Genomic DNA, 25,542 nt, shown 5'->3' on the forward strand with positions numbered 1-25,542 from the left:
TCTTACTCAGAACTGGAGCTGTTTTGTAGGAGAAATAGTACATGCCGAATGGCCACAGTTATCATTAGTGTGAGGGCTGCATTTCACTGAGAGAGTCAGGACATGCCTTTCCAGTTCAGGCAGTGGCCCTTTTGTTAAGGTCTTCACAGCCACAGTGGGCATGATGTTGATGGTCATAAACTTCCAATATTAAGTTCATGAGGGCCTTGTGATATTGTCTTTGATGGAGAGGGGAAGGGGGGGGGAGAGGAGGAGGAGGAGGAGGAGGAGGAACTGCACTGACTGCAGGCAGATATAAATCGTAGCTCACATTGGCACTTATAGTCTGCTATTTTGTGTCGTTATTCTAGGGTCTTTCTGGAGTTGGAAATAAATGGTGCATGCCCCTTTCATATTGTTGCACAGTTGTCAGTTTGCATAATTGTGATACTGTAATCTTAAACAGAATGGCTTTTGCCGGTTCTATGAGAGAAACTGCACTGTAGGGTGTGGACTTGAAAGTTACATAGTAAATTTGGTGTGCTACACACAACAGCAGTGGCTGCTTATGTGGAAATGTGTATCTCGAATGCATGTAGTGATTTTAGAGGCTAGATTTCCCATATGTCCCTATCTAAGAGACCTATAGCTGAAATGAATTTCAGGTGAAATATGGTAGTAGGAATATTAAAATGATAGTAACTAACAGTTGAATGTTTGTGTTAAAGTTACAGAATTCATATTTCCTAAGAAAGCAACCACCTCCACATAATTCTAGGAACAAAGTTGATTCAAACCTGAAGCAGATTGTAGAATTTTTAATTAACATAAAGAATGTACAGGGTGGTTATTATTCAACTTCCACTACTTGAGCCAATGTAGACAGAAAACCATTTACCGTGTGGATACCCAACTTTATAGGAATGACGTTAAGACTGTGAGCTGCAGGATTTGTCAGTGGTGTTAGTGTGATGACTTTCTTTTTGACATCAATATTGTTACGGTGGCAGTGGGTTGAAACAAAAGCATGTGAGAGAGTATTACTGCTGGAGACAGTCATCATGGGTCTGGACAAAGTGAGCAGGGCTTTACTCATGAAGCTGTTTCATCAAAGTAGCGATGGTGCTGCTGCTTTTCATATTGATGCATGAAAAGAATACGGAGATGTCCTCTTTCTGCACTGTGGGTGAAGAACATGAATTGGAAATTCAAATTAACTGGTAATTTAATAATTGCTCCTTGGAGAGGCTGATGGCCAATTGCACTGCAGTTGTTGGAGTTACTGTGGACACAGCTGATAGAGGTGGATACAATGTGGGATCTCCAAGCAGTGCATGAGCTGTGCCACAACAGCTGAACACTCAATCGTCCATCATTGGGAAAGTGCTGCGAAAAATTTCGAAATGGTATCCACACAAACTTCACATTACTCACCAACTTTTTCAACATGACACGGACATTAGACTTTGCTTTGAAGTTTCATGTAAGGGTTGAAAGGTGATGACATGTGACCTTGAAACATTTTGTGTAGGGGTGAAGAACATTTTATGCTCACTAGGGCAGTGAAAACTCAAAATTGTCACATCTGGGGATAGTCACCATCAACAAACGTTAATGAAAACATCACTGTGTGGTGTGGCTCCACGGCACAGTTCATGATGAGTCTATTTTGTTGAGGAACTCGAGGCCAAGTACCAAACACATGCAGTGGGAATGGCACATGTTACTGTGATTTGCTTTGCCAACATGTGATCCCTGCTCTGTGAGAGAAATGCTTTGGGTGAGGCTATTTTGATGCACAATGGAACTACACCCCCCAATGCTAGTGAGGTCACTAGGTTACTCTGTAACTCATTTGGAGAAAGTCGAATCAATCGCCAATCATTTCAAACTGCATGGCCACAAAGATCGCCAGTTATGAACCCATGTGATCTGTGCTGTGGGGTTATCAGGACAGGGTTTATCAACGGGACACTAACATGTGTTGGAGGTTGAAGGTGAGCATAGAGAGGGAGGTAGCCAACATCCCTCTTGATGTTGCAGGCAGCAGTAGAGCAATCTGTAGTATGGTTCCATGGTGTTGCAGATGCAGATTGTCACATTGAGCAACATTTGTAACCTGGAGCATAAGCGTAGTCAACAGTTAACAAATGTCACCCTCTAAGGTGAAAATTAAAATGTTTCTTTCAGTGGTATGTTGTCACGAAGTTTCGTTGTCTCACAATCCCTCGTTCAAGGGGCGCCTCTCGTGTAAGGGAAGTTAAATTAGAACCACTTTGTTCATCAAAGTGAATAAATAAATATCTTTCCTGATTGATATTGGTTGCATGTTTCAGAGTATCTTAGACAACCTTATTTCATTAGTGCAGATATACAACAATTACATTGTGTCAGTAAGGTGTAACTAGTTTAGTATGGATTGGCAAAAGTATTGTTCATTACTGACAGTGGAGGACAGTGGGAAATAATGAATGCAGTATCATATTGTCATTCCTGACAACAAAACGAGCTCTTATTGACAGTCATCAAGGAGGTACTAGTAGCCCCAGTCACAAAATCTGAAATGTGTTTTCAGAAAATTGAGAACATTTGTATTTAATGAAAGTGAGACACTCCATGATTCTGTGTAAATTAAGAATTATTCATATCCAATAAAACTATGATATGTGAACTGTTAAAAAAACTTTAATCACTTTTCTAGGGAGTAAAAAAAATGAAAAGTGAGGTCCAACCTTATTTTAGTAGAACCATTTAAATCTACATCCATACTCCGCAAGCCACCTTACGGTGTGTGGCAGAGGGTACCTTGAGTACCTCTATCGGTTCTCCCTTCTATTCAGTCTCGTATTATTCGTGGAAAGAAAGATTGTCGGAATGCCTCTGTGTGGGCTCTAATCTCTCCGATTTTATCCTCGTGGTCTCTTCACAAGGTATATGTAGGAGGGAGCAATATACTGCTTGACTCCTCGGTGAAGGTATGTTCTTGAAACTTCAAAAGCCCGCGCCGAGCTACTGAGCATCTCTCTTGCAGAGTCTTCCACTGGAGTTTATCTGTCATCTCCGTAACACTTTCGCGATTACTAAATGATCCTGTAACGAAGCGCGCTGCTCTCCATTGGATCTTCTCTCTTCTATCAACCCTATCTGGTACGGATCCCACACTGGTGAGTAGTATTCAAGCAATGGGCAAACAAGTGTACTGTAACCTACTTCCTTTGTTTTCAGACTGCATTTCCTTTGGATTCTTCCAATGAATCTGTCTGGCATCTGCTTTACTGATGATAAATTTTATATGGTCATTCCATTTTAAATCTCATACTGCTCAATGAGAGTATAAAGTTGATGAGTGGATCAAAACCTCCCATCCTTTCCCTGTTGGAGCAGAATGGTGTTGCAGTAAAGGAGACCAAGGTAGAACATTACATTCTACATTTAAAACTGTATTCGTATATGAAGATTATACTGAAGACAGTTACCAAGATTGGTGCTCAGCAAGGCAAACTGGAAACTGTTTAGACAGATGGTTGTATTTAAATGACACATCATCAACAAATGAATGGAACATGTCACCAGGATGATCCACTATGGTGTCAATGCATTTTTCACCATTGTAGTTACAGTATTTCTTCAACCCTGATGCAGTCACATGTGTTTCCAATACGTTACTAGTAACGTAACTGCAGTTAGACAGTCAAACCCTTTGCTGTGGCCTGTCTCGAATGTCATTGAATCTGAAACAGCTTAACAAGAAGTGAAAATGCCACAAACTCTTAGTTGCACGAAATATTTCTATTCAGAAGCCATTACCATCCCATAAGTCTTCCAGATTTTGGTGTCCTGCTTGGTAATATGCTGCCAATATCAATAGACCAAGAAGAGACTTGATTTTCTTGTCTTCAGTTGATCTGACATCAGTGTTTCTTGTGAAATTTGATGCAGTGTGCTGTATGTAAATGTTGGTGCATGTTGTAATTGGTCTAATGGTTATGTTATTCATAAGTAGTGAGAAAGAGGTCCATAGCAGTTTTTGCAGCTTTTGTGGCAGCTTTCACACCAGGGTGGTCAATTACAAGACCTAAATACCAAGTTCTGATGTTGCGAGTAGGACAGTTTTTCATCCATTTCATAACCCTTTTCATTCCAACAAAGACATCATTTGTTCTTTATCTGCTGTACTTATTTGTGGTTTGAGGTTGTTCTCATCCTCAGTTTTCTTGTGGCTGTGGTGAGAGAGAACTTCACAGTAGTTTCTTGTTTTACTTTGTAAGGATCCATTTCTGAATTAACCACAGTGACAACAGACAAGCAACTGCGAAGGGATAAAATGTTGCCTTCTCAGTGCACAATGTCATAGTCATGTGGGGTGTTAACACCCCAGGGCTTATTGTTGCATATTTTCTTTTAACTCTGGCTTCTATTGTTGATTCTATTTTTACCCATAGCTTGCATGTAACTTTCTACATAGATACCAAAGAACTTGATGGTACACTCCTATCCATTATGTAGTAAACCTTCGATAAGAATGACTGAGGTGTTGTGAACACTCCACGTGACTACTAAAGGATTAATTTACATACATACTGCTGAATCCTAAGTATTTCGTTTCTTTCTTAGGTTAGATTTGTATGTACTCTACAATTTCATAGGATTGTTTCTGTCATTCTCAGTCTTCTAAAAAGAATAGCAGGACAGTTATTATTGTTTCACAATTATTTTTATAATTTTGATACATTAATAGGCTAATAAATCACTTTGCATGCAAAATGCTGTCTTCCTTTGTAAAGACAGTGTAAAAACAATTTGTCTATCCTCCAAATAGAACTTGGAAATTGTAAACATACTGTCAATTAAAACAATTTTGCTTTTATAATTGTATTTAAAAATTCAATGTAATACCACACTTAATAGGTACACAATAAAAAGAAATGTTGTAACACTTATATTGGTGTGCTCATTATTTGTGATAGTTTCTCATGTCTAGCACCTGTAAAATCTTGTTATATAGATGAACATCACTTGTTTTCTACCATTTCATACAATGTCTGTAATTCAGATAGCTATGTCAATAGGATTTATATTCAGAGATCTTTTAAACTTTTAAGCTTGAATGTGTGTTAATGACACTGTTAATGTGTTTTCATCTACCATTAAACTATAACAACTACTTTTTTCTCTACAGAGAATATCTGGCAACTTTCAAGAAGACTGTAGCAATGCACGAAGTATTTTTGTGTAGACTCGCCAATCATCCAGTCTTTCGTAATGATCACAATTTCCGTGTGTTTCTGGAATATGATCAAGATTTGTGTGTAAGAGGGAAGAACAAAATGGAAGTGCTTGGTGGATTTATGAAATCTTTTTCAAAGACAACAGATGAGTTGTTACTTACTGCAACTGGGGTAAAGGACGCAAGTGAATTCTTTGAGCAAGAGAAAAACTTTCTGATAGATTACTACACCCATCTAAAAGATGCCACAGCAAAAGCTGATAGGATGACAAAACGTCACAAAGGTTTGTATATAGTAAAACTATTTGCCATGTTTTTACATAACCTTGTTTTACTACTTTTTGCTTCTAATTTAAGAAAATAGTGCCAGAATGTGCTGGGGTAATATATATCAGCATTGTGTCATTCCAATTATCTGTTTGAAAGTAAACATTAGCAAATTATATCCCACCTAAGCAATGTTTGCCATGCAGAAAGGGAATCGCCGTGCATGTTAAACTTTGGATGGAGAGATGGGAGTGTTCGAAATGGGCTGTTAAAAAAAACAACAACAACATAATATTACCTATTTGTCATTATCATCCTCATTGGAAAAAGTAAAAAAGTCACAAACAAAAACACAGTTACCATACTGCTTGCTCAAGCCACTTTTACTATGTACCATTTTTGTTCCTGGGACACATTTCATTTCATTTGATTTGTACTTACTGAAAATAAGGCAGCTTCTGTAAAAATTCTTCAGAGTTGATTTAATCTATATGAAATATCATTGGCAATGTTGACCCAATCTGTGTCATTGCTTTGGCTTCCAGAATGCCATGACACTTAAGTTACACATGGGTGTCTGAGAATGTTTAATACAAACATATTAGACTGACTGCTTGAAGTGTATGGTTCATTTTGTTTCCACTGACAAAGACAACAATCAACAAATTAACTAATTATGTGAAGTACTTGTTGGGTTAGGGTTCATATTTTTGTGTTAAAAGCTGGTTTGACTTTCCTCACTTCATATGAATTGGTACGTAAAATTTGACTACTATTGTGTGCCAGTAGTTACTTTAAAAGGGAAGGCTATATTTCGTATAGATTCTGTACTTGTAACTGTCTGGTGTATTGCCCTGGGTTCTCAGGCTGTGCAGTTCCATATACTCTTCACACTTTCTTTGCTTTCAAGGCAATATGTTGAACTGTCACTTGTAAATAATCTAAAAATAACTTACCTCTCCTCAAGAAATAAGAATTGTTTCACCCATAATGGTCTTTCAAAAACTTTTCAACAGTGTCACATCCAGTGAGTGGTCTAGACACTTAATGACATCGGAAACTGAGTATTGTCCATAGTCAGGTAACATGGAGAAAGTGAACTGAATATTTTAAATGAGATATGGAATTGATCAGGAAACATAGAAGAAATAGGGAAGATTTTAATAACTGCAATTTAATATTTGTCTGAGCAAAATTGAATAAGTGACCTGAATGAAAGTACACTTAGTGATTGTCCAAAAATCCCCTTTAGGGAGGTATGTGGATAAGTGTGAATGCAAGCAGAGCCAGAGTGAATACTAAAAGTACATGCCCTGGGCCTGACCTGCAGATGTTCTCCTGGATGGCTATCTAAACTGAACATACTTATTGATATCACTGCCTTGCCTTTATACTGTGGGGTAGGCCACATTGTCTCTTCCACAGTTGTGCTTCCAGCAACTGCCCTGTGAGACCTTGTGTGTGACCATATATGGTCACTGCAAACACACTGCCACTCCTCGTGGCTTCTCAACATGAGTTCATGCGACTCCTTGTGGGTCCGTGCAACATTTCCTGCTAACACCCAAACCAATAGCCTTCCTGTGAAGTCTAGTTTGTACTTTCCAGAAAACTTGTTTGTTCTGTTGCCTTTCAGGCATTGCATTTTTAAAGATGTGACAGTAGTACATAACACATGAACATTTATTCCTTATAACCATCACAAAAATATTGGTTGTTGGTAGTGTTCCAGGCATATCTCGTGCGTAATAATATTAAACTGCAGATTGATTCAGACGGAACGCATTTCAGCTGCATGGGTCTATTTGAGTGATTCCCAATGTGAGGGTGTTCAGTCCTGGAAGAAAGTGAATCTTCTTGCGGTAATAAAAATTATTTAGGTTCAATGGTAACTCAACATTATTAGAAAAAAGCTACTACCACTATTTTAGTTGACCAATACTTAATCATCAGCCATTTGACATAAATTGGTGGATAAAGACCTCATCTAAACTTTTCAGTGAATTGGTGTTTTCAGTGATAAACATCCATGCTACTTTTGCATATTTTGTGACGTGATTTATCCACTTAACATTAGGTTGTTGACTCTCTCACATCTTGGAATCCAGCAAAGAACTTAATGTGACCATATATCATCGATCTCCTTGGCTACATGTATCACCCTCTTACATTTTATTTTTGTTAGTCATAATTATGCTTTTCAATCTAGTCTGTTCCCTGTCTGATTTCTGTCCTAGTGATTCTCAATGTGAATCTTTCTATTAGTCGTTGATCAAACCTAATTTTTAGAATGGGTGTCACATTTAAAGTCAATGTCTCACTGGTCTGTTAAAAATGGTAACACACACTGACATTACAGTTTCAATTTGACAAACAGAAAGCTTCATTTGAAACCTCTGTTTAGTTCATTAAGAGCACATTGTTATTTTTACCACTTTGTTTTGCAGTCCATTGAGTGCTGGTCATCACTTGTCATCCGTTATAAAGTTCTAACACCAATTATCATGATTTGGGTGGCCAACAAGCAAGTCTTGTGTTTTAAGAAAAATTTGTTTTGAAGGTGTTCAGGTATAAGAAGTATAGCCCAATCAGGATGGCAGAGGAGTGTATCTGAAGGGTGGGCTTCAAAATAAGAGTGAAATGAAACTCCAACTATATTCTGAAATAACAAGGTTAAATAAGGGTTCAGCCAGTCTGAGTGATGGTTGAGTAACTGAATAGGAATAGGAAGAGCGAGAGGTGGTGGTTCATGTTAGTTGAGGAGAGTAGATATGGGGGGCAGACAGCAAGAATCCAACTCTTGATCTGAAAACTGGTATCTGAGTGAATACTGTCCTCTGCTCTCCAAGGCACCACAGCAACCACCATGCGACACCAATTTTACATCTCCTACACGTTAGATGGTTTATTTAGCGAAGTACAGTAAGTGGTGGTGTGATTCTGATGCCAAAGTTCTTCCAGGCACGTAGGCACCGTGGGAACTCACGCCTGTAGCAGGTTGGAACTTCAGATGAGAGAGAGAACTTTTAGATTCTCATTAAAGTATTAATGAATTCCTCTGAATAACATACTGGTTAGGCATCCTGTGCAAAAGAATATTTTCATTTCTGGAATATAAACCAACATAAAATTTCTTGGAGTTGACAAAGACAACACGTTAATAATAGATATGAATAAAACAGAGTTGACAGTATTTTGGGGATATCCTTGGGCTAGTATTTATTGTTAATAAGAACCCCTAAGAATTTTAATTCTGTTTCCCTCAGCTTACAAGTTTGAAAGTAGACTTCAGATTACTGCAATAGTAACACCACCAGCTAGGAATAGACTGATCTTACAGCATAAATTGCAATGTGTTTTGGAGGCCACCAAACGAAATACAAGAACAGTGTTATTAGAAATAAGCAGAACCAATGTTTGAATATTACCTAAGTATGAATTACTGTTTGTCACTTTCAAAATCTGAGTGCCTTTTCTTTCCGGTCCAGAGTCTGTTTGGATATCAAACTTCACTAGTGTTGTGGTGTGATATTTTATTTCAAATAAAAATCATTAGTTACGGCGGCTGAAAACTTGTGGTATATATATGTCACCCTTGTACTGCAAGTGGCCTCCTCAGAGGGTGGAGTAGTGGACAGAGGTTCAGGATGCACTCCTGCCCTTGGGGATGGGAAACTGCCCTTAAGAAGTGGAAGAATCAGCAATGACAAATAGCATGAGGATGCAGATGACAATGAAAAATCTTTAGTAAGTGACATAGCATGTGTCCACAGGAGTTTTGACCTGCAGGCGAGTGTAAAGATTCTCTCTCCATTGGCAACAGATTACAGATAAATCCCCCTTTCAAATCTCGGGGAGGGGCTACCAAGGGACTAACAATTGTTGAGGTACACATCCCAACATCACAAGCAGGAGATGGTGTAGAGAAAATTTGTGCACATTTAATGGGTCATTTGGTATGTTAAGGCAGACGAAGATTTAATAACTATGGAGGATTGGAATGCTGTTGTAGAGTAGGAAATAGCAGGTAGTTACAGTAAGATATGGGCATGGTATTAGGGATGAGAGAGAAGAAAGTCTAATGTAGTTTTGCAATAAATTTCAGCTGGTAATAGCGAATACAGTGTTCAAAAATCAAAGGAAGTGGTATACTTGGAAATGGCCTAAAGATATGAAGAGTCTGGCTAAAGTATAGGTCAGGGCCAGGGGCAGTCATGGTAGTGCTCATAGGTTGGGAATGCGTCAGTTTTGCATAGCCGGTGGAATGATTCTTTGACGTAAGCAGTGGTATGCCAGAAGAGAGGCAATGTATTTCTGTTGCCAGTATTGAAATCATTGTCTTGTTTGATTTTCGGTTTATTAATGAGTTCTGAGAAAACTAGGTAGTGATTATGGCAGCAATTGCTATAAAGTAGACTGACAGTGCATGTCTCATGGATTAAATGCAGACACGAAAATGAATAAAGTGTGGTGTTGAAATGAATACACAGTCGATCTGCCTGAGTGCACTGAGTAAGTGGATAAATGTTTCCTAATTAAATCATGGGAGAAGGCAGGTGGATCAATGTTTATTCATAATACTCAGATATTTGCTATATTAATAAACATTTGCCCACCCTACTTCCTCCTGTGATTTAATTAAAAAAAAAAATTACCCAGCGTTCTTGCACAGATCAATTGCGTAGTAACCCAGAGCAGGGAAATATTTCACTGCTTTTTCAAATATATCAAGGGTTCCGATGCTGTCCTTGGTTTGCAGATATTACCACAGTTTAAACAGCTATAACTCAAACAAGAAGCAGTTAAATTTAGAATCAAGATTTCCAGCAGTGTTTTACTCTTTCTTTCAAATGGGTTATTTTAAAAAATATCACTTGTCTGCTGCTCTCCAATTGTTGTGCAACAGAAACAGCCGACACACCTTCTTTTGTTCCTGTACCTCACAGCAAGTGCTGACAACATTCTTGCATGAAATATGTAAGTACACCACTGGTCCTGTTTTAGGCTTTTACTGAAGATTCCAGGTGGAAGAGAGAAATATATGCGGATCGTGACTTGTAATGTGTCCCACGAAGTGACATTGTCCATGGAGGAAAGTGCATTATTCATGCAAACGACAGTAATGATCTTTCAGAACAAAAAAGTCTAGTAAACATGGAATCGAAAATGCATACCTTAACAATTCTGAGCACTTGTTCATCTTTGGTCCTGTGGAACACATTTCTTCTATTGAACAAATACTCATACCTCTTATGGTCTGCATTTTGGAGCCCATGTTTACTGGACTTTCTTGCTTAGAATGACCATTCCTGTTACATTCTTGAACATTGCCCTTCCCTTCCAAGACACCCTGTATACTCTGATCACAATTTAATAATGATGAAGAGTAGGCTGAAAAGAATAGCTGGGAAGGATCAATGTGGAAAGAAGTGGGATACTGAAGTATTGAGAAATGATGTTTGTTTGAAATCCTCTGACTTGTATACAAAAGCACCTTGGCTATAACAACATTCAAAATGTCATAAATGAGTATCATTGCAATAGAGATTCCTATTTTCAGTCTATTGCGTTGGCAAATCGAAAAAACAAATACATTTAGCCTTGTTTTATATTATATAAAAAAAATAGTCACTTTGCAGCTTACATGAATACAGTATAACAGCAGTATGTTGAGTACTCACTTAGCAGTGGAGTAATCAGTCATTTTACTTGGCTATCTATTTTGCCAATACAAACTTTCTAAATTTTGTTCTGTGTTCATTATTTCATTTGCAATTTCACTGCTCCCTTCCCTAGCTTCATAGAACATGTTCACAATTCTAATGGCTTCTGAAGCATCACTCAAAGTAGGGATAGGCACTTTTTCTTTCTTTTTCTTTCCTCCTCCTCCTCCTCCTCCTCCTCCTCTTCATCTTCATCTTCCTCGCTCACTTCATGGTCAGTGTGGGCCTGATTCTTTGTTTCATTTGATATTTCAGCTTCAGTTTACACTTTGGTTGTAATGAGGCCATCTGTTGTTGCATACATTTCATAGTCACACTGATTGATATCACAGTTGATTTCTGGCAGTGATGCAGATAGCAGCAGATAATCAGTCTCATTGAACATGTCTTCAGTTTCAGCAGCATTTATTCCTCAAGTTGTGATCTGCACACAACAGAAACAATTCTTGACACTTTGAGAATAATTCTGCTTTTTCTCAATGCGTTGTATTATTTTCAATAATATGAGCTTACAGTAGTGGCATTTCAGGCTCCTAATTATTCCTTATTCCATGGGCTGCAATAAACTTGTATTTACAGGAAGAAAACAAGCTTAATATTCTTCATACAAGAGAATGTAGGATGTGATGGACAGATCTCGGCAAGAACCAGTGTCTTCTGACTTCAAAGCTCGGCTCCTGATCCCATTGTCTTATTTCAGTTTCAAAGAGTTTGAAGGTCGTCCAGGACTTTTTATTAGCACTGTAATGCACTTGAAGATTTTTACATGCTTAAAACACCTAGAATTTTTTAATTTGCCTATAATGAGCAGTTTTTTCTTCTCAGTTCTGTCTGTGTTAGGGCAAACCAGAACTGTTGTTCGTTCTGTATATAACTTCCCTCCATGTCTCACCCTTGAATTTCTGAGTTCTATTAGGTGTCAATATAAAGAAAATGCCAATCTCATTTGAATTAAAGATGTCACGATTGTGTATCCTTCACGAATTGTAGGCCACTTAGTAGTGAGTCATTGTTGGATTGTTTCAGTATTCAGTGTTAGCTTCACTGAATACTTTGCCACAAGTAATGCAATGATGTTGCTTGAATCTGTCAGTCCAGCTAGTGCTGCATACAAATTGCTCATTTTTTATTTTCTCGGCAAATTCTTCTGCTTTCACCATAAGGAGAGGTCTGCTAATAAGTACATTAATGCTTCTGTTGCTTCAGCCACTTATGTCATACATGTCACTCTGTGCAGCTTTTTGTAACTGCTTAATTTTAGATTCAGTTTTTTCAAATGAAGTAAGTTTTAACCTCGTTCTCCAAATTTTTTGGACTGTGGCATTTACAAGGCCAAATCCATGACACATGTCAATCTTTTTAGCTCCATTCTAGATTCCATGAATCACTTTCAATTTTTCTTCCACCATTAAAACTTTTCTTTCACTGGCCATGTGGTTCTAGAGCATGTGCACTTCATATTAGATTGTTATGGAAACAGACATCGTGTACTGTTTGACGAGTTCTGTGATTTCTACCACTGCTGTAGTATGAATGTGATATGGCAACAGTGAGAGGAGAATTCGATACTACACCTGCTGTTGACAGAAGGGCATAGAGAAGAAAACGCCAAGGTACCATATTATAACAGATTTCCTTCTACAGCACACTGATTCTTGGAAAATCTTGTTGCCAACCAAGGCTGAAAGACATTATAGCTGACCTGTCATAGTAATTGATGTCATTATAAGAAAATTAAACTATATATTGTGATAGTTAATACCACAGAAAGCAGTTCAGTTGATGACGAATACACACCTGTGAAAAGGCAAGTACAGAAGTCGGACAGACAAATATAGGTGCAAGCAAGGTAAAAGCAAAGAAATCTTTGGTAATGGAAAAAATGATTCAGTTGATTAGATGAACAGATTGCGGAATCTGTTGAATGTATTGAACTGTCTAATGAGCACATACTAGGGATTGAAAATAAACTGAAGACAAACAAAGCTAATAAGGAGTAGCAGAGACGAGACTAGTGACAAGTTAGCATAAAAACTGACAACCACGTAGTTGATGAAATGAAGGAAATTTGCTACCTCGGAAACAAAATGACAAGAGATGGAGCAAGGAGGTCACTGAAAGCTATCTAGCGTAGGCAAAAAAGGAATTGTTGACAAACAGAAATCTGCTAACATCACACTATCTGTCTTTGAGGAAGAAATTTCCAAAATGTGTGTTTAAGGTACATAATTATACGGAAGTTAAGTGACTGTGGGAAAACTGGAAAAGAAGAAAATTGAAGCATTTGAGATTCAGTGCTGCTGTAGGATGTGGAAAATTGGATAAACTGATCAGAAATGAAGAGTTTCTCTGCACAACTGGCAAGGAAAGAAACATAAGGAGAACACTGAAAAAACGGATTCATGCCTAAGTACATCAGGGAATAACTTCTGTTCTACTGCAGGGTGCTATAGAGGGTAAAAATTGTAGGGGAAAACAGGGACAGGAATATAACAAATAATTGCAAGTGCTACTCAGATATAGTTTCGTACAGAAGAGGGAGTTGTCATAGGCTTCATCAAGCCATTCGAAAGATTATCCACTCAAACAAAATGAATTTCCCATTTGAGGGTAGTGGTCCCAGGAAGGCTGGGGACCATTTGCTTAAAAGATCTCGTGGTCCTTGTATATTAGTATATCATCTGCATTCTATATTGGTGCAGCTTTACCCAACTAATGTAAAATAGAGCATTGAGAGAAATAGGATGAATATAATGCACTTTGGCTATTCATTCAACTGTCTCAATTTGAAATAGTAGTATTGACTTTACAACAACAAACCTGCATAACTGGTTACTTCTGTATAGAAATTGCCAAATGTTTGTCTTACCCTCAATGAGCTGAAAAACTCTAAAAACTGAGTAACCTAGTTCATTGTAAGAAATTTGTTCCAGTTAAAAACAAAGAAACTGAAACCGGGCTGAAGAATATGGCTTAACTCATTCTGAAATGGCCACCATCCATTGACATTAGAAGAAGGAAGTGCAGCTGTAACCCAGAGTATATAGTACATACATATTGCACTAGCTGTCAAATTTATTGGAAATTCCAAGTAGGACCACATCTCAGAACCATCACATCTCTTGTGAGAACTGTAGTTAAAGTGGACCTAGTACATCTGAAAGCTCACTTCAACTTCCTTAAACTGCAAGGTTACAAACTTAGATCATTTCTAACTTGTCTTGGGCAGGAAAATTGACAGTCCACATGCTGAAGTGAATTCATACAAAAGTTTATAAAACTGATTCAGTTAATATTTCTGAAAATGGTGCACAAGTTTTTCAAAGACACCAGCAGATGTTTGAAAATAGCGTATGTAAGGAACATAAAAGTAAAGAAAGTAAAGAATTCCTCAGTACTTCAGCTACTTACAGAAGACGGGTGGAGAAATTTGCTTGAAATGAAATGAGTTTACATGTGGAAGGTGCTAAAGAACCTCAATAATGATTACACTACTATTCAGTCCAATGCCAACAAAATTGCCCACCAACTGCCACTTGGCAGGAAGGCTGTGTGAATGGAAAAAAAGCAATTCCACAGTATCTTGAGAATGAGGATCAATTGCATGGTGCTCAGTTTTTATTGGTTTAACTCCAGAAAACCATTCACATGATGAAAAATTAGGATACATACAAGCATTTAATGAGGGCAAGGCAAGGTAAGTGGTAGACTTTTTCTTTGTTGAAAGAACCATCCCAACATTGACGCTTTCTTGAATGACAAGAGACAGTGCGGTGTTGGGTTGCATGACTCGCGCGAATTCTTCTCTAAAGACTGTATCAGGTTGAAGGGGAATAATGTTAACCAGCTCTAAGTTCTTGAAATAAACCATGTACTCTTAGAAGCTTGTCAGTTCAACAAAGATACATTTTCAACTCTCATCCCAAAGTAACAATCGTTCTGTACAAACTCGAGCAAGCCAACTGGTTCCAAGATAAGTCAGAATCGACTAAACACTCATACAATTACATACGTTCTGCCTCATGCAGAGCCAAGACATAAAGTTAGTGTCTCTATACAATACAAGTTTCATCTGTCTCTGTAACAATCCTCATGACACCACAAACCTCGGAACACTATACAAACACTCTTTGACTTTTTGATATACACTCCTGGAAATGGAAAAAAGAACACATTGACACCGGTGTGTCAGACCCACCATACTTGCTCCGGACACTGCGAGAGGGCTGTACAAGCAATGATCACATGCACGGCACAGCGGACACACCAGGAACCGCGGTGTTGGCCGTCGAATGTGGCGCTAGCTGCGCAGCATTTGTGCACCGCCGCCGTCAGTGTCAGCCAGTTTGCCGTGGCATACGGAGCTCCATCGCAGTCTTTAACACGGGTAACATGCCGCGACAGCGTGGACGTGAACCGTATGTGCAGTTGACGGACTTTGAGCGAGGGCGTATAGTGGGCATGCGGGAGGCCGGGTGGACGTACCGCCGAATTGCTCAACACGTGGGGCGTGAGGTCTCCACAGTACATCAATGTTGTCGCCAGTGGTCGGCGGAAGGTGCACGTGCCCGTCGACCTGGGACCGGACTGCAGCGACGCACGGATGCACGCCAAGACCGTGGGATCCTACGCAGTGCCGTAGGGGACCGCACCGCCACTTCCCAGCAAATTAGGGACACTGTTGCTCCTGGGGTATCGGCGAGGACCATTCGCAACCGTCTCCATGAAGCTGGGCTACGGTCCCGCACACCGTTAGGCCGTCTTCCGCTCACGCCCCAACATCGTACAGCCCGCCTCCAGTGGTGTCGCGACAGGCGTGAATGGAGGGACGAATGGAGACGTGTTGTCTTCAGCGATGAGTCGCTTCTGCCTTGGTGCCAATGATGGTCGTATGCGTGTTTGGCGCCGTGCAGGTGAGCGCCACAATCAGGACTGCATACGACCGAGGCACACAGGGCCAACACCCGGCATCATGGTGTGGGGAGCGATCTCCTACACTTGCCGTACACCACTGGTGATCGTCGAGGGGACACTGAATAGTGCACGGTACATCCAAACCGTCATCGAACCCATCGTTCTACCATTCCTAGACCGGCAAGGGAACTTGCTGTTCCAACAGGACAATGCACGTCCGCATGTATCCCGTGCCACCCAACGTGCTCTAGAAGGTGTAAGTCAACTACCCTGGCCAGCAAGATCTCCGGATCTGTCCCCCATTGAGCATGTTTGGGACTGGATGAAGCGTCGTCTCACGCGGTCTGCACGTCCAGCACGAACGCTGGTCCAACTGAGGCGCCAGATGGAAATGGCATGGCAAGCCGTTCCACAGGACTACATCCAGCATCTCTACGATCGTCTCCATGGGAGAATAGCAGCCTGCATTGCTGCGAAAGGTGGATATACACTGTACTAGTGCCGACATTGTGCATGCTCTGTTGCCTGTGTCTATGTGCCTGTGGTTCTGTCAGTGTGATCATGTGATGTATCTGACCCCAGGAATGTGTCAATAAAGTTTCCCCTTCCTGGGACAATGAATTCACGGTGTTCTTATTTCAATTTCCAGGAGTGTATTTTCCAAGTCACTGCTGGTAACCACTTGTCAGGGCTGTTTGTCTGACGCAGCTCCTGGCTTCTTGTAACAGCTGTCCCTCCTGCACACAGATGTGTGTGGCACAGTAAAAAGGCTCTCTCACCCTTGTAATTAAAATATTGGGTGTTCGGGACGGTGTAGAGCCAAGTGTTTCTAGAATTTATCCCGAAATTGTCGAAGCACTACATATCCTTCCTCTTAGCTCAAATGCGCAATTATTTACATATTCATCATATACATTAATACTACATGAGATGATAATTCTTTATCTTTTAACAGTACCACAATTACAAACTGTGAACCTTTCAATCCATGTAGCAAGTTAGCTCTGTTTTCTACTCCTCTTCCAATCATAAATTACAGGTGTATATAATTCATGAATACTCTGCTGCTTCGTTCTTACTTCCCATACTACTTTTTCTAAATATGTACTTATTCATTACATATTGTAATCTGGAGGAACTCTGTAGAAAAAAAAGTTCCCTTGTTGGGTAATTGTAAACCCGAAACTAAGGCTATTTATGCATAGAATTCAAACTTACCAGACTCATCCCTTTAAACATGTGACTTCTGTCACGTTAATGCCCTTTTTCCCTTTAGGAACAGTACCTTACATGGGTTGATCGTAGGAGTACCCTTTCTCCTTCCGTTTTGGTAGGTATGCCCCCTTTTAACTTCCTAATCTATGGTTCAGGTCACCCCCTTTCTTGGTGCCCCTGTCCACACAATGTAGGTCAGCCTCTCTTGGTTCTGCCTATCTGCCCTTTTTCTCGTCCAATAAATGTCGAGTGCGCCCTCCATATCCTGCTTGAGTGGGCATCCTGGTTCATTACCCTAGCATACATCTTCATGTATACTATTGTTAAATATTCTCTGGTAAAATTACTCTCTACTTTTCACGTTAACTCCACTTTCCGATATTCCATCTAATACACTAGAGTCCTCTTTCCTTCCTCACTTCTACCATATAACCAGACGTCATGCCTACACATAGTAGATGCTATGTCTACCTGTATTTACTAACTCCCAGATGATACTATACCTTTTCTCAAAGTACTAGCACGGCATGAGACAAGAACAATGGTGCAGAACATTCACATATCACCAATGTAATGTGTGTATCGATTCAGATGTACATATATCTATACTCCCCTACATCCCTTCGCAGTTCTGGCATCACTTCAGGTTCCTAATTCATAATCCTTCTGTTTGTACTTTTGTACTAGTTTGCGCTAGTATATCTTTGTGTGTATATAGATGTGTGTTCATGTATCAAATAAGTTGAAGGTTATAATGAACCATGGAAATTGAGAAGGACTTCAGCAATGTGGAAAGAGGAAAAAAATAATGGTACTCAATAGAGAAGTAAGAAAGGAAAAATTTGAAACTGTTGCTAAGATCGAAGAAGTGAAAGGAGATTGCCCCAAAGACAGGAGACGGTGAATAACACAGATGCTGGCAGCGTCAGACGTTGGTTACGGCATCAGCGAGCGGATGCGAAGTCAGCAATGGTGGCGGGTTACTGCGTCGGCGTCGTTGGCAGGATACTGCGACGGTGTCGGCTGGGTCAATGTATGTGTGAGGACAGCTTTCTTCCCCACGCCAAATCTTCTTAGTCAAACTATTCTCTGTGTCTTCCTTTGTTTGGTGCTTATTAACTTTTCACCCCTTTTTTTTTCTTTTAGGTAGAATCCAATTCTGCGGAACAGTTTCCTTATCTTGTTACTCTCGGTTGCTATGGCAACACAATATCTTTTCGATGATGGAGAGCCAAGTGTTTCTAGAATTTACACCGAAATTCTCGAAGCACCACATGTGCTTCTGTGTTTTAGGAAAATAACTGAAAATCTAGACCAGGGTGGCCAGACAGGTTGTCTTTCTCTTCCCAAATCTGAATTCCATGTATTAACAAGTACACTACCATACCTCATTTTATATTATTATTATATTTAGTATTGTAAAAACATGCACAAAAGTATATTAAGCTATACCAGCTTTTGGAACTACTAGTTATTTCCTTGGGAAGGAGAGAGGTAGAGATTGGGGGAGATCAAAAAGGTTGGACTGTAACTCAGACCCCCAGGATGAGGGGGGACTATCTATTTTGAGGAAGAGGTACTCCAGACTGGCTTACGTTAAATGATTGTGAACAGAATAATGTCACATGGCATACTAAGATTTTTTTCTAATGTGCAAACAGATTGATAGACAAACTCACTGGATATGTTTTTAAATATTCCATTTAAATAATTCCTTAAAATGAGTGCAACTGCTACTTCGCTCATATGTTAGAGCCATATTCTGTTGTTTGAAAATGGTCCTTATTATATGCAAAAATTGTGTCCATGTTTTGTGCATGTGATCCACAGAAATCCTGTTGCTAGGAATTGAGTGTTCGTCGAAATATTATGTCGCAACAAGGTATTGGATGTTGCACGCTGACGATGGGATCCTAAGGGCATATCATGGTAATTTTTATCTGTACCAGTGTCTTAATATGTTCATTCAGTGTCAGTTGGCAGTGAATATTCACCTCTAAAAACTGTGTTTGCTACACAGTGTATAGAATTATCGTTTGTTACATGTTCCTGTTCTCCCTCTTTAAGTTGGAATTCATTTGTTTTCTCTGTATTAATTTATTATATACTGCCCAGTTGTACAAATTCTTGAGGGTTCGATTTTTCCTCTCATCAGCGAATTCTGATATTTTGTCAGTGACTGTTGTTAATGGTGTGCTCCTTGGTTTTTTCCATTTTATGCACAATATTTTGACAACTGACCCAGTTACCTTTATTGCTGGGAGTTGTGCTATTAGATGTACTTGCTGCTGGATTTCATCCATACTGATGTTAGTCCAGGCAGTAAGTACACATAACAACCCAACTCACAGCACCTGAAGATACGTGGGTTGGTTGTTGAAATATTGTGCATAAAATGGAAACAGCAACTTGGCTGAATATTTGGAAGCCCAACATTAATCAACCTGAGAAAACCTGGAGAGATAACTGACAATGGTGCTGTCATCAGCAATGAGAATTTTTCTCCCTGTCGTAAAGTGTTGGGGTGTATGATTTAAGGATTGGTTATATTGTTCAATTTGTACCAGAGACAGTGAAATGGATCTTAAAATTTATGAACATCTGCATCACCTACTTCCACAGTTTTAAGTTAAGGAGGAAAACTACTCTTGGCCCTTCTGAAATGTAACACAGCCCATTAAAGTCAAAAACTCTGGAAGGAATTGTACTTGACATGGCTACAATGACCAATTAATATGGGAGTCAAACAATTCTCCTTAGCTGATGACACAGTGAAGGCATTTAAGGTATCACATGGCTTCATACTTGATTATGTGAAAGACATGTTGGTTATAACAACTCATCCATCTGAAGAACAACATTACAAAAGCTTAAAGAAAACTGCAGATAAAGTGGAGGAAACACCTTAATACTATACTCCAAAGTATACTGGTGTAAAACTAGATAAAAATTTCTTTGAAACCAAGACATTAAACAAGAAGTGAGTACAAGAAAGTTGTCAAGTATTCCAAATAAGGCAATCCCTGTTGCAACACTCTTTTATTTGGAACATGGAACCACTGTTGCTGCACCAAGCCAGAGGATAATGGGGCAAGCTGACAGGAAGTAAATTGGGAATGCAGCTTCACTTCTTTCTGACATCAGCCACTGCACTCAGCTTATCAATTGCAGAATACAAAACACCTATGTGAAAAAATTCCACCCGTGCCAAACAAGTGGATGTTGCTACATGTGAGACAGTACTTTTTGTGGAATTCTTTAGAGACCACTGCCTACAGAAATATGTTTACTCACATTAGAGGAATTACTTCACTTCATATAAGGTGGTTTGCCATAGCAGAAGTTTGACAGCAAAAGCAAACCACTTGGTTAGGTTGTCTGCTGCATGGTTATCAGATGCCATCATCTAGACTTGGATCCATAACTAATGGGCCACTCTGTGTTACTGCAGAAACTTGGTGAACAGATTGTTGACAAGAACATATACCAAACTCATTACTGGAATGTAATAAGGCCCCTGATTTTTCACTTTCCAACCTATCTGGAACACCATTAATCAACTTAGGATAGCAGTTTAAAGATTTTTTTTTTTTTAAATAGGAGTACCTGATTGGAGATCACTGAGCACTGCCAAAAATGTAGGGCGTCTTCTAGTCTGAGAAATAAAATAAAATATGTGTAAACTGGGATCCTTTAATATGCAGTGAAAAAAAATGTATCAATGTGCTCTGCCAAAATTATTTATTATTATTATTATTATTACTGTAATTTATTTCTGGACATATATGTGAACACAGAAAATAATTTGGTGGTCGTTTGCTTGTAGCTATCTCAGTTAACATTTCTTAAATGCCAAGTTTCGGCTGCTATAAAAACATATTTTGCATAATGTACTCCAGTGCTGATTTTCTAAAATTTCAGATGTTGCTGATAGTTACATAAAAATATCAACTGGATTTGTGCAGCTTTCAACAATTGATAATACTGATTTGGAAAAGTTTTTGACAAAAGTGGCAGAGACTTTTGAGAAAGCAAGGGTGAGTAATAGTTGAAGTTGTAACAAAAGATTTTATCATTAAGAGATTCATACCGGATTTGAATTTTACTATGAATCATTTTTTACCTCATACAGATCTCTTGTAGCTGCTGTTACTCTAAAGGTTGCTTGAAATTTGAAAAAGTGTCTTTATGGCTAAGGCATTTGAAATTTTTCTAGGTTAGAAAATTTTATTAAAGTAATGAAAATGTTTCCAATTAAGTGATACATCTTATATTTTATTTGAAGCTGGAGTTGCATGTGTGTGACAGAATAATATGCCCACAGATGTGAAATTCTGGCAAAGATTTAAAGGCTTCAGTTCTGCTGTGGCTTGTATCGGACAGAGATGCCACTACCTTGGCGCATTAAAGCTCCCAATATGTTGACATATTTTTATTGTTTGACAATATACATTTTTGTTCTGTTTAAGATTACAGTAAAATATTTAAAAAACCAAAGAGTTAATTTCCTGCACTTGTGTGGAGTATTGTGAGAACAATGGATATAGTAAGTTTCCAATTGCAGTTTAGGAGTGATGGGCCACATTTTGATAACAAATAGTGCCACTTTAGACATCTTTAATATTTGTCTGTTTATTGATCAATGTTTTAATGATGACAGTATGTACACCATTTTAGTGCCATCTGGATTCTCCCCCAACACCAGCTTCTCAGAACTCTGTAGGTGGGAACTGTTGTTAGATGTCCTTGGTTCTCACCACCCACCTGACCTTAGTTCATGTGAAGTCCTTGATCTCAATCGTTCCATTCAGTAACTATTCCTTTCTTCACTCCCTTTTAGTTTCTTATATCTTTCATTTTCTGACCAGTCTGTTTCCCCCTCCTCACATTTGTCACGTATAATGCACTTGCCTTTATGCTCTTAATCTTGCATGATGTTTTGTCAGTAAGCTGTTTTCCTTATTACCCTATCTTCCACATTTAAATTCTCAGTGTTTCAAATCTCATCCAATGCAGTCTCCAACAATTAGGGTTTCCTTCTTGTCCCATCAAGCAAGACTCCCCCAATTCGGGGTTCGGGGGCAAACTTTCCGCAACTCTCCCAATTTCCTGAACCTCACCAGTCCTTCATCACCCTTCCTTCCGTTTCAGTGTTCCTGCCAGTAGGAGCCACTGGCTGAGAGTGTTATTTCAGAACTGTAGGTAGAGGGAGAGGGGGGGAGGGGAAGTGGTGTAACCTATAAACAGGGAAGACTCCAAAGGATTAATTGCTAAGCTTTTTGTAAGAGGAAAAATGTACAGGGTGCTTCAAAACAGCTCTCTGTAATTCTCAAGAATGTCTTCCTCATGAGAGAGGATAGAGCTTCAGGTAAACTTTATCTTACGCATAGGACTGAACTAATTTATTTTCAAAAGAACCATCCAATATTACAGTATTAAAAGTATCTTTCACTACACCTTATTGGACTCGTGGAACAAATTTCCACTGACTTGAAGACAAAAACTGTGGGAATGATGAGACTGTTTCAAAATTGAAACCTGAGCTATATTTTGTTATAAATAGGGATCAAACAGGATGTTATGTCTCTTGTAAGGTAACTTTGTTCTGAGGTGCTAGTTACAGAATCAGCTGTCAGTCAATTGAATCACCTGATGCACTGGTACACTGGCCAATACAGAAAAACACTCTGGAGAAAAGGGTTGTCTGCAATTACAGAACCCATCACATAACAAAGGGAAATCACAAGTAGAAGCAGAGGAATTAAATTACATGCCTTGATCAGTAATCATTTATGGGCTCATGTTTATGAGAAAATGCTTAAATATCAGTGGTTTACACTGATATTATTTGCCAGATTGTGAGGTATTTAGCAATGTTAGTGATGTTGCTTTTCCTAATTATAGTCACACCAAAAAAATGTGACTATACCATATGTGCTGTAATGTGTTGCTTATGGTATTCCAAATTTTTATGCTTAGACTTTTTATACATACGTTGAAACTTAAATAGTGGCAACACTGCTGTGGAGACAGTATACAATGAAATCTACTATTGTCACTGATAGCACACATTGTTGACATACCTCCCTTACCTCCGACAAATGGACTCCGACGTGTGCACAATCGAGGGAAACAGTCACTTGTGAGCGAGCAGTAACAGTGTCACTATGTTTTCGAAACAGGAACAATGGAGTTGGATCAAGTTGAATGTGCCAGAGGTCGTACAGCAAGACAGTGTCATCGAGGTCTTCAAGATACCTGTGGGGAATTGGCATTGCCGTACAGAACAGTGGCATGTTGGGTAAAAGGCTTCAGAGAAGGTCAGCAAACTGTGGCAGACATGCATCGGGCAGGTTGTCCTAGCATCTCTGAAGAAGTGCATGTCATTGCAACGTTAGTGGACAGTGATCAACACCATACAATTAGTGAGCTTGCCCACATAACCAGATTAGTGCATACGACTGTGCTTTGCATCCTGAAGGAACGCCTGGACATGCGAAAAATTGCATCATGATAGTTTACACATAATTTGACGGAAATGCAGAATTGGATGCATTAAGACGCTGCTCAGACCCACTTCGAGCACTAAGAGTGCGAAGGAGAGGCTTTCTTATGCCATATCGTAACAGTGGATGAGACATAGGCCACACTGTACGAGCCAGAACTGAAACGCCAATTCAACGAATGGTGGTGTTATGGGTTGCCATGAAAGTGGAAAGTGCATCAGAGCCCCAGTATGGTGAAAGTTATGATGATTCTTGTGTTAGACTGTGATTACATTCCTGCACGGTAGACTGTCAATGCACAGTATTACTGTTCATTTTTGGAGCATCACCTGCGACCAGATTTGAAAAAAAAGCGGTGACACTTTCTGCGCAACCCACCCATCACTTTGCAAGGCAACGTGCGGGCACATACAGCACAAGCTGTGGCTGCTCTGTTTGGTCAATGGGACTGGGAAGTACTGTACCATCCACCATACTCCCGGGACTTAAGTCCCTGTGACTTTGATTTGATTCCGAAGATGAAGGAACCACTTTGTGGCATTCGCTTCAAACTGTTCCGGAGATTGACAGGCAGTAAAACGCTCCATTTGCACCATCAACAGAACAGACGCTGCTAATGGTATACTACACCTTCGACATAACTGGCAATGGGTTCTACACAATGCTGGTGACTACTTTGAAGGATGTAACAGGTGAAAATGTGCAACTCTTCTGTATTGGTAGTGAATTAGTTGTTGCCACTATAAGTTCCAACCCTCGTATATACGTGGCAGCCAGGAGAATGTAGTGATGCTGGTCATAAATATTTCCTTGGTGAAACTTCCAAAAACATTAAGCTTTTGATTCTCGTGACAGATTATGGTATGTGGTGGTTCCACATATTCTTGCATTGTGGCACTTAACTTTCCCATTTAAATGAAGTATAGCTAAGTTACTTAATGCCAGATTTGAAACTAAATTATCATCCATCTCCACACTCGGAATAAATTAACAAAATTCACAAGGGACTTGCAGTAATTGGATCCTGTATGGTTTGAGATTAACTGCCTCTGTAGAGCACTCTACACAAGAGACCTGGCTAACTCTCAGCTGGCACAAGGACTACATTCAGAACACTGTTGAATATGCTCTGTGTTAGAGTATATGAGCTGACATGTGGGTTTAGCTGTATGTAAATCACCAGTGTCTTCAATCTGCTGTGGTGCCATTGATAATTAGTTTCAACTGTAGGAGGTGAAATGCCACAATTTTGATGAAAATTACATCACACTATTGTAACTTAATTTCCTTTGTTCAAACAATCAACACACAACCCAAAAAGCCTTTTGTTGGTGTGTTGTCATAGACTCGACTCAAGAGTTATGAAACAGGAGAACCTCTCCTGGCAGCCACATGTTCCAGCAACATAAAACATTTAACAGAAGTGAAATTAAATTTCAGTACTCCATGTAAAATTTGCACATGGTTCCTATCTTAATTCATGTAGAAGATAGTCTTGTGAGTTTTAATAAATGCTTTTGAAATGCCGTGTATATCAGCTAAACGGAATCAACAGCAAATTATAAGCAGATTTGTTACTGTCATTGTTGGATGTTACTGGAAGATACTAAAATTTAAAGCTTAAGACTCCTGCTCTGAACTTCCAGCTTTGAGTAGTTCGGTATAATCATATGGAAAATTTAAATTGTTCAGTGACAAAAAAACTAGTATG

The 25,542-nt window shown here is 39.3% G+C and overlaps 1 protein-coding gene across 3 annotated transcripts in view; it reads left to right on the forward strand.

The window, feature by feature from the left end:
* LOC126237045 (sorting nexin-6) overlaps positions 1 to 25,542 on the forward strand; it is an 80,039-nt gene that overhangs the window by 22,168 nt on the left and 32,329 nt on the right. For all 3 annotated transcript variants that reach the window (XM_049946809.1, XM_049946807.1, XM_049946808.1), the window contains 2 exons: positions 5,159 to 5,490; positions 21,247 to 21,362. In XM_049946809.1, coding sequence (XP_049802766.1) covers positions 5,159 to 5,490; positions 21,247 to 21,362 — 448 coding nt within the window. The remainder of the gene's footprint in view (positions 1 to 5,158; positions 5,491 to 21,246; positions 21,363 to 25,542) is intronic.

Source organism: Schistocerca nitens, chromosome 2 (assembly GCF_023898315.1).
Source record: "Schistocerca nitens isolate TAMUIC-IGC-003100 chromosome 2, iqSchNite1.1, whole genome shotgun sequence".
Lineage (NCBI taxonomy): Eukaryota > Metazoa > Arthropoda > Insecta > Orthoptera > Acrididae > Schistocerca > Schistocerca nitens.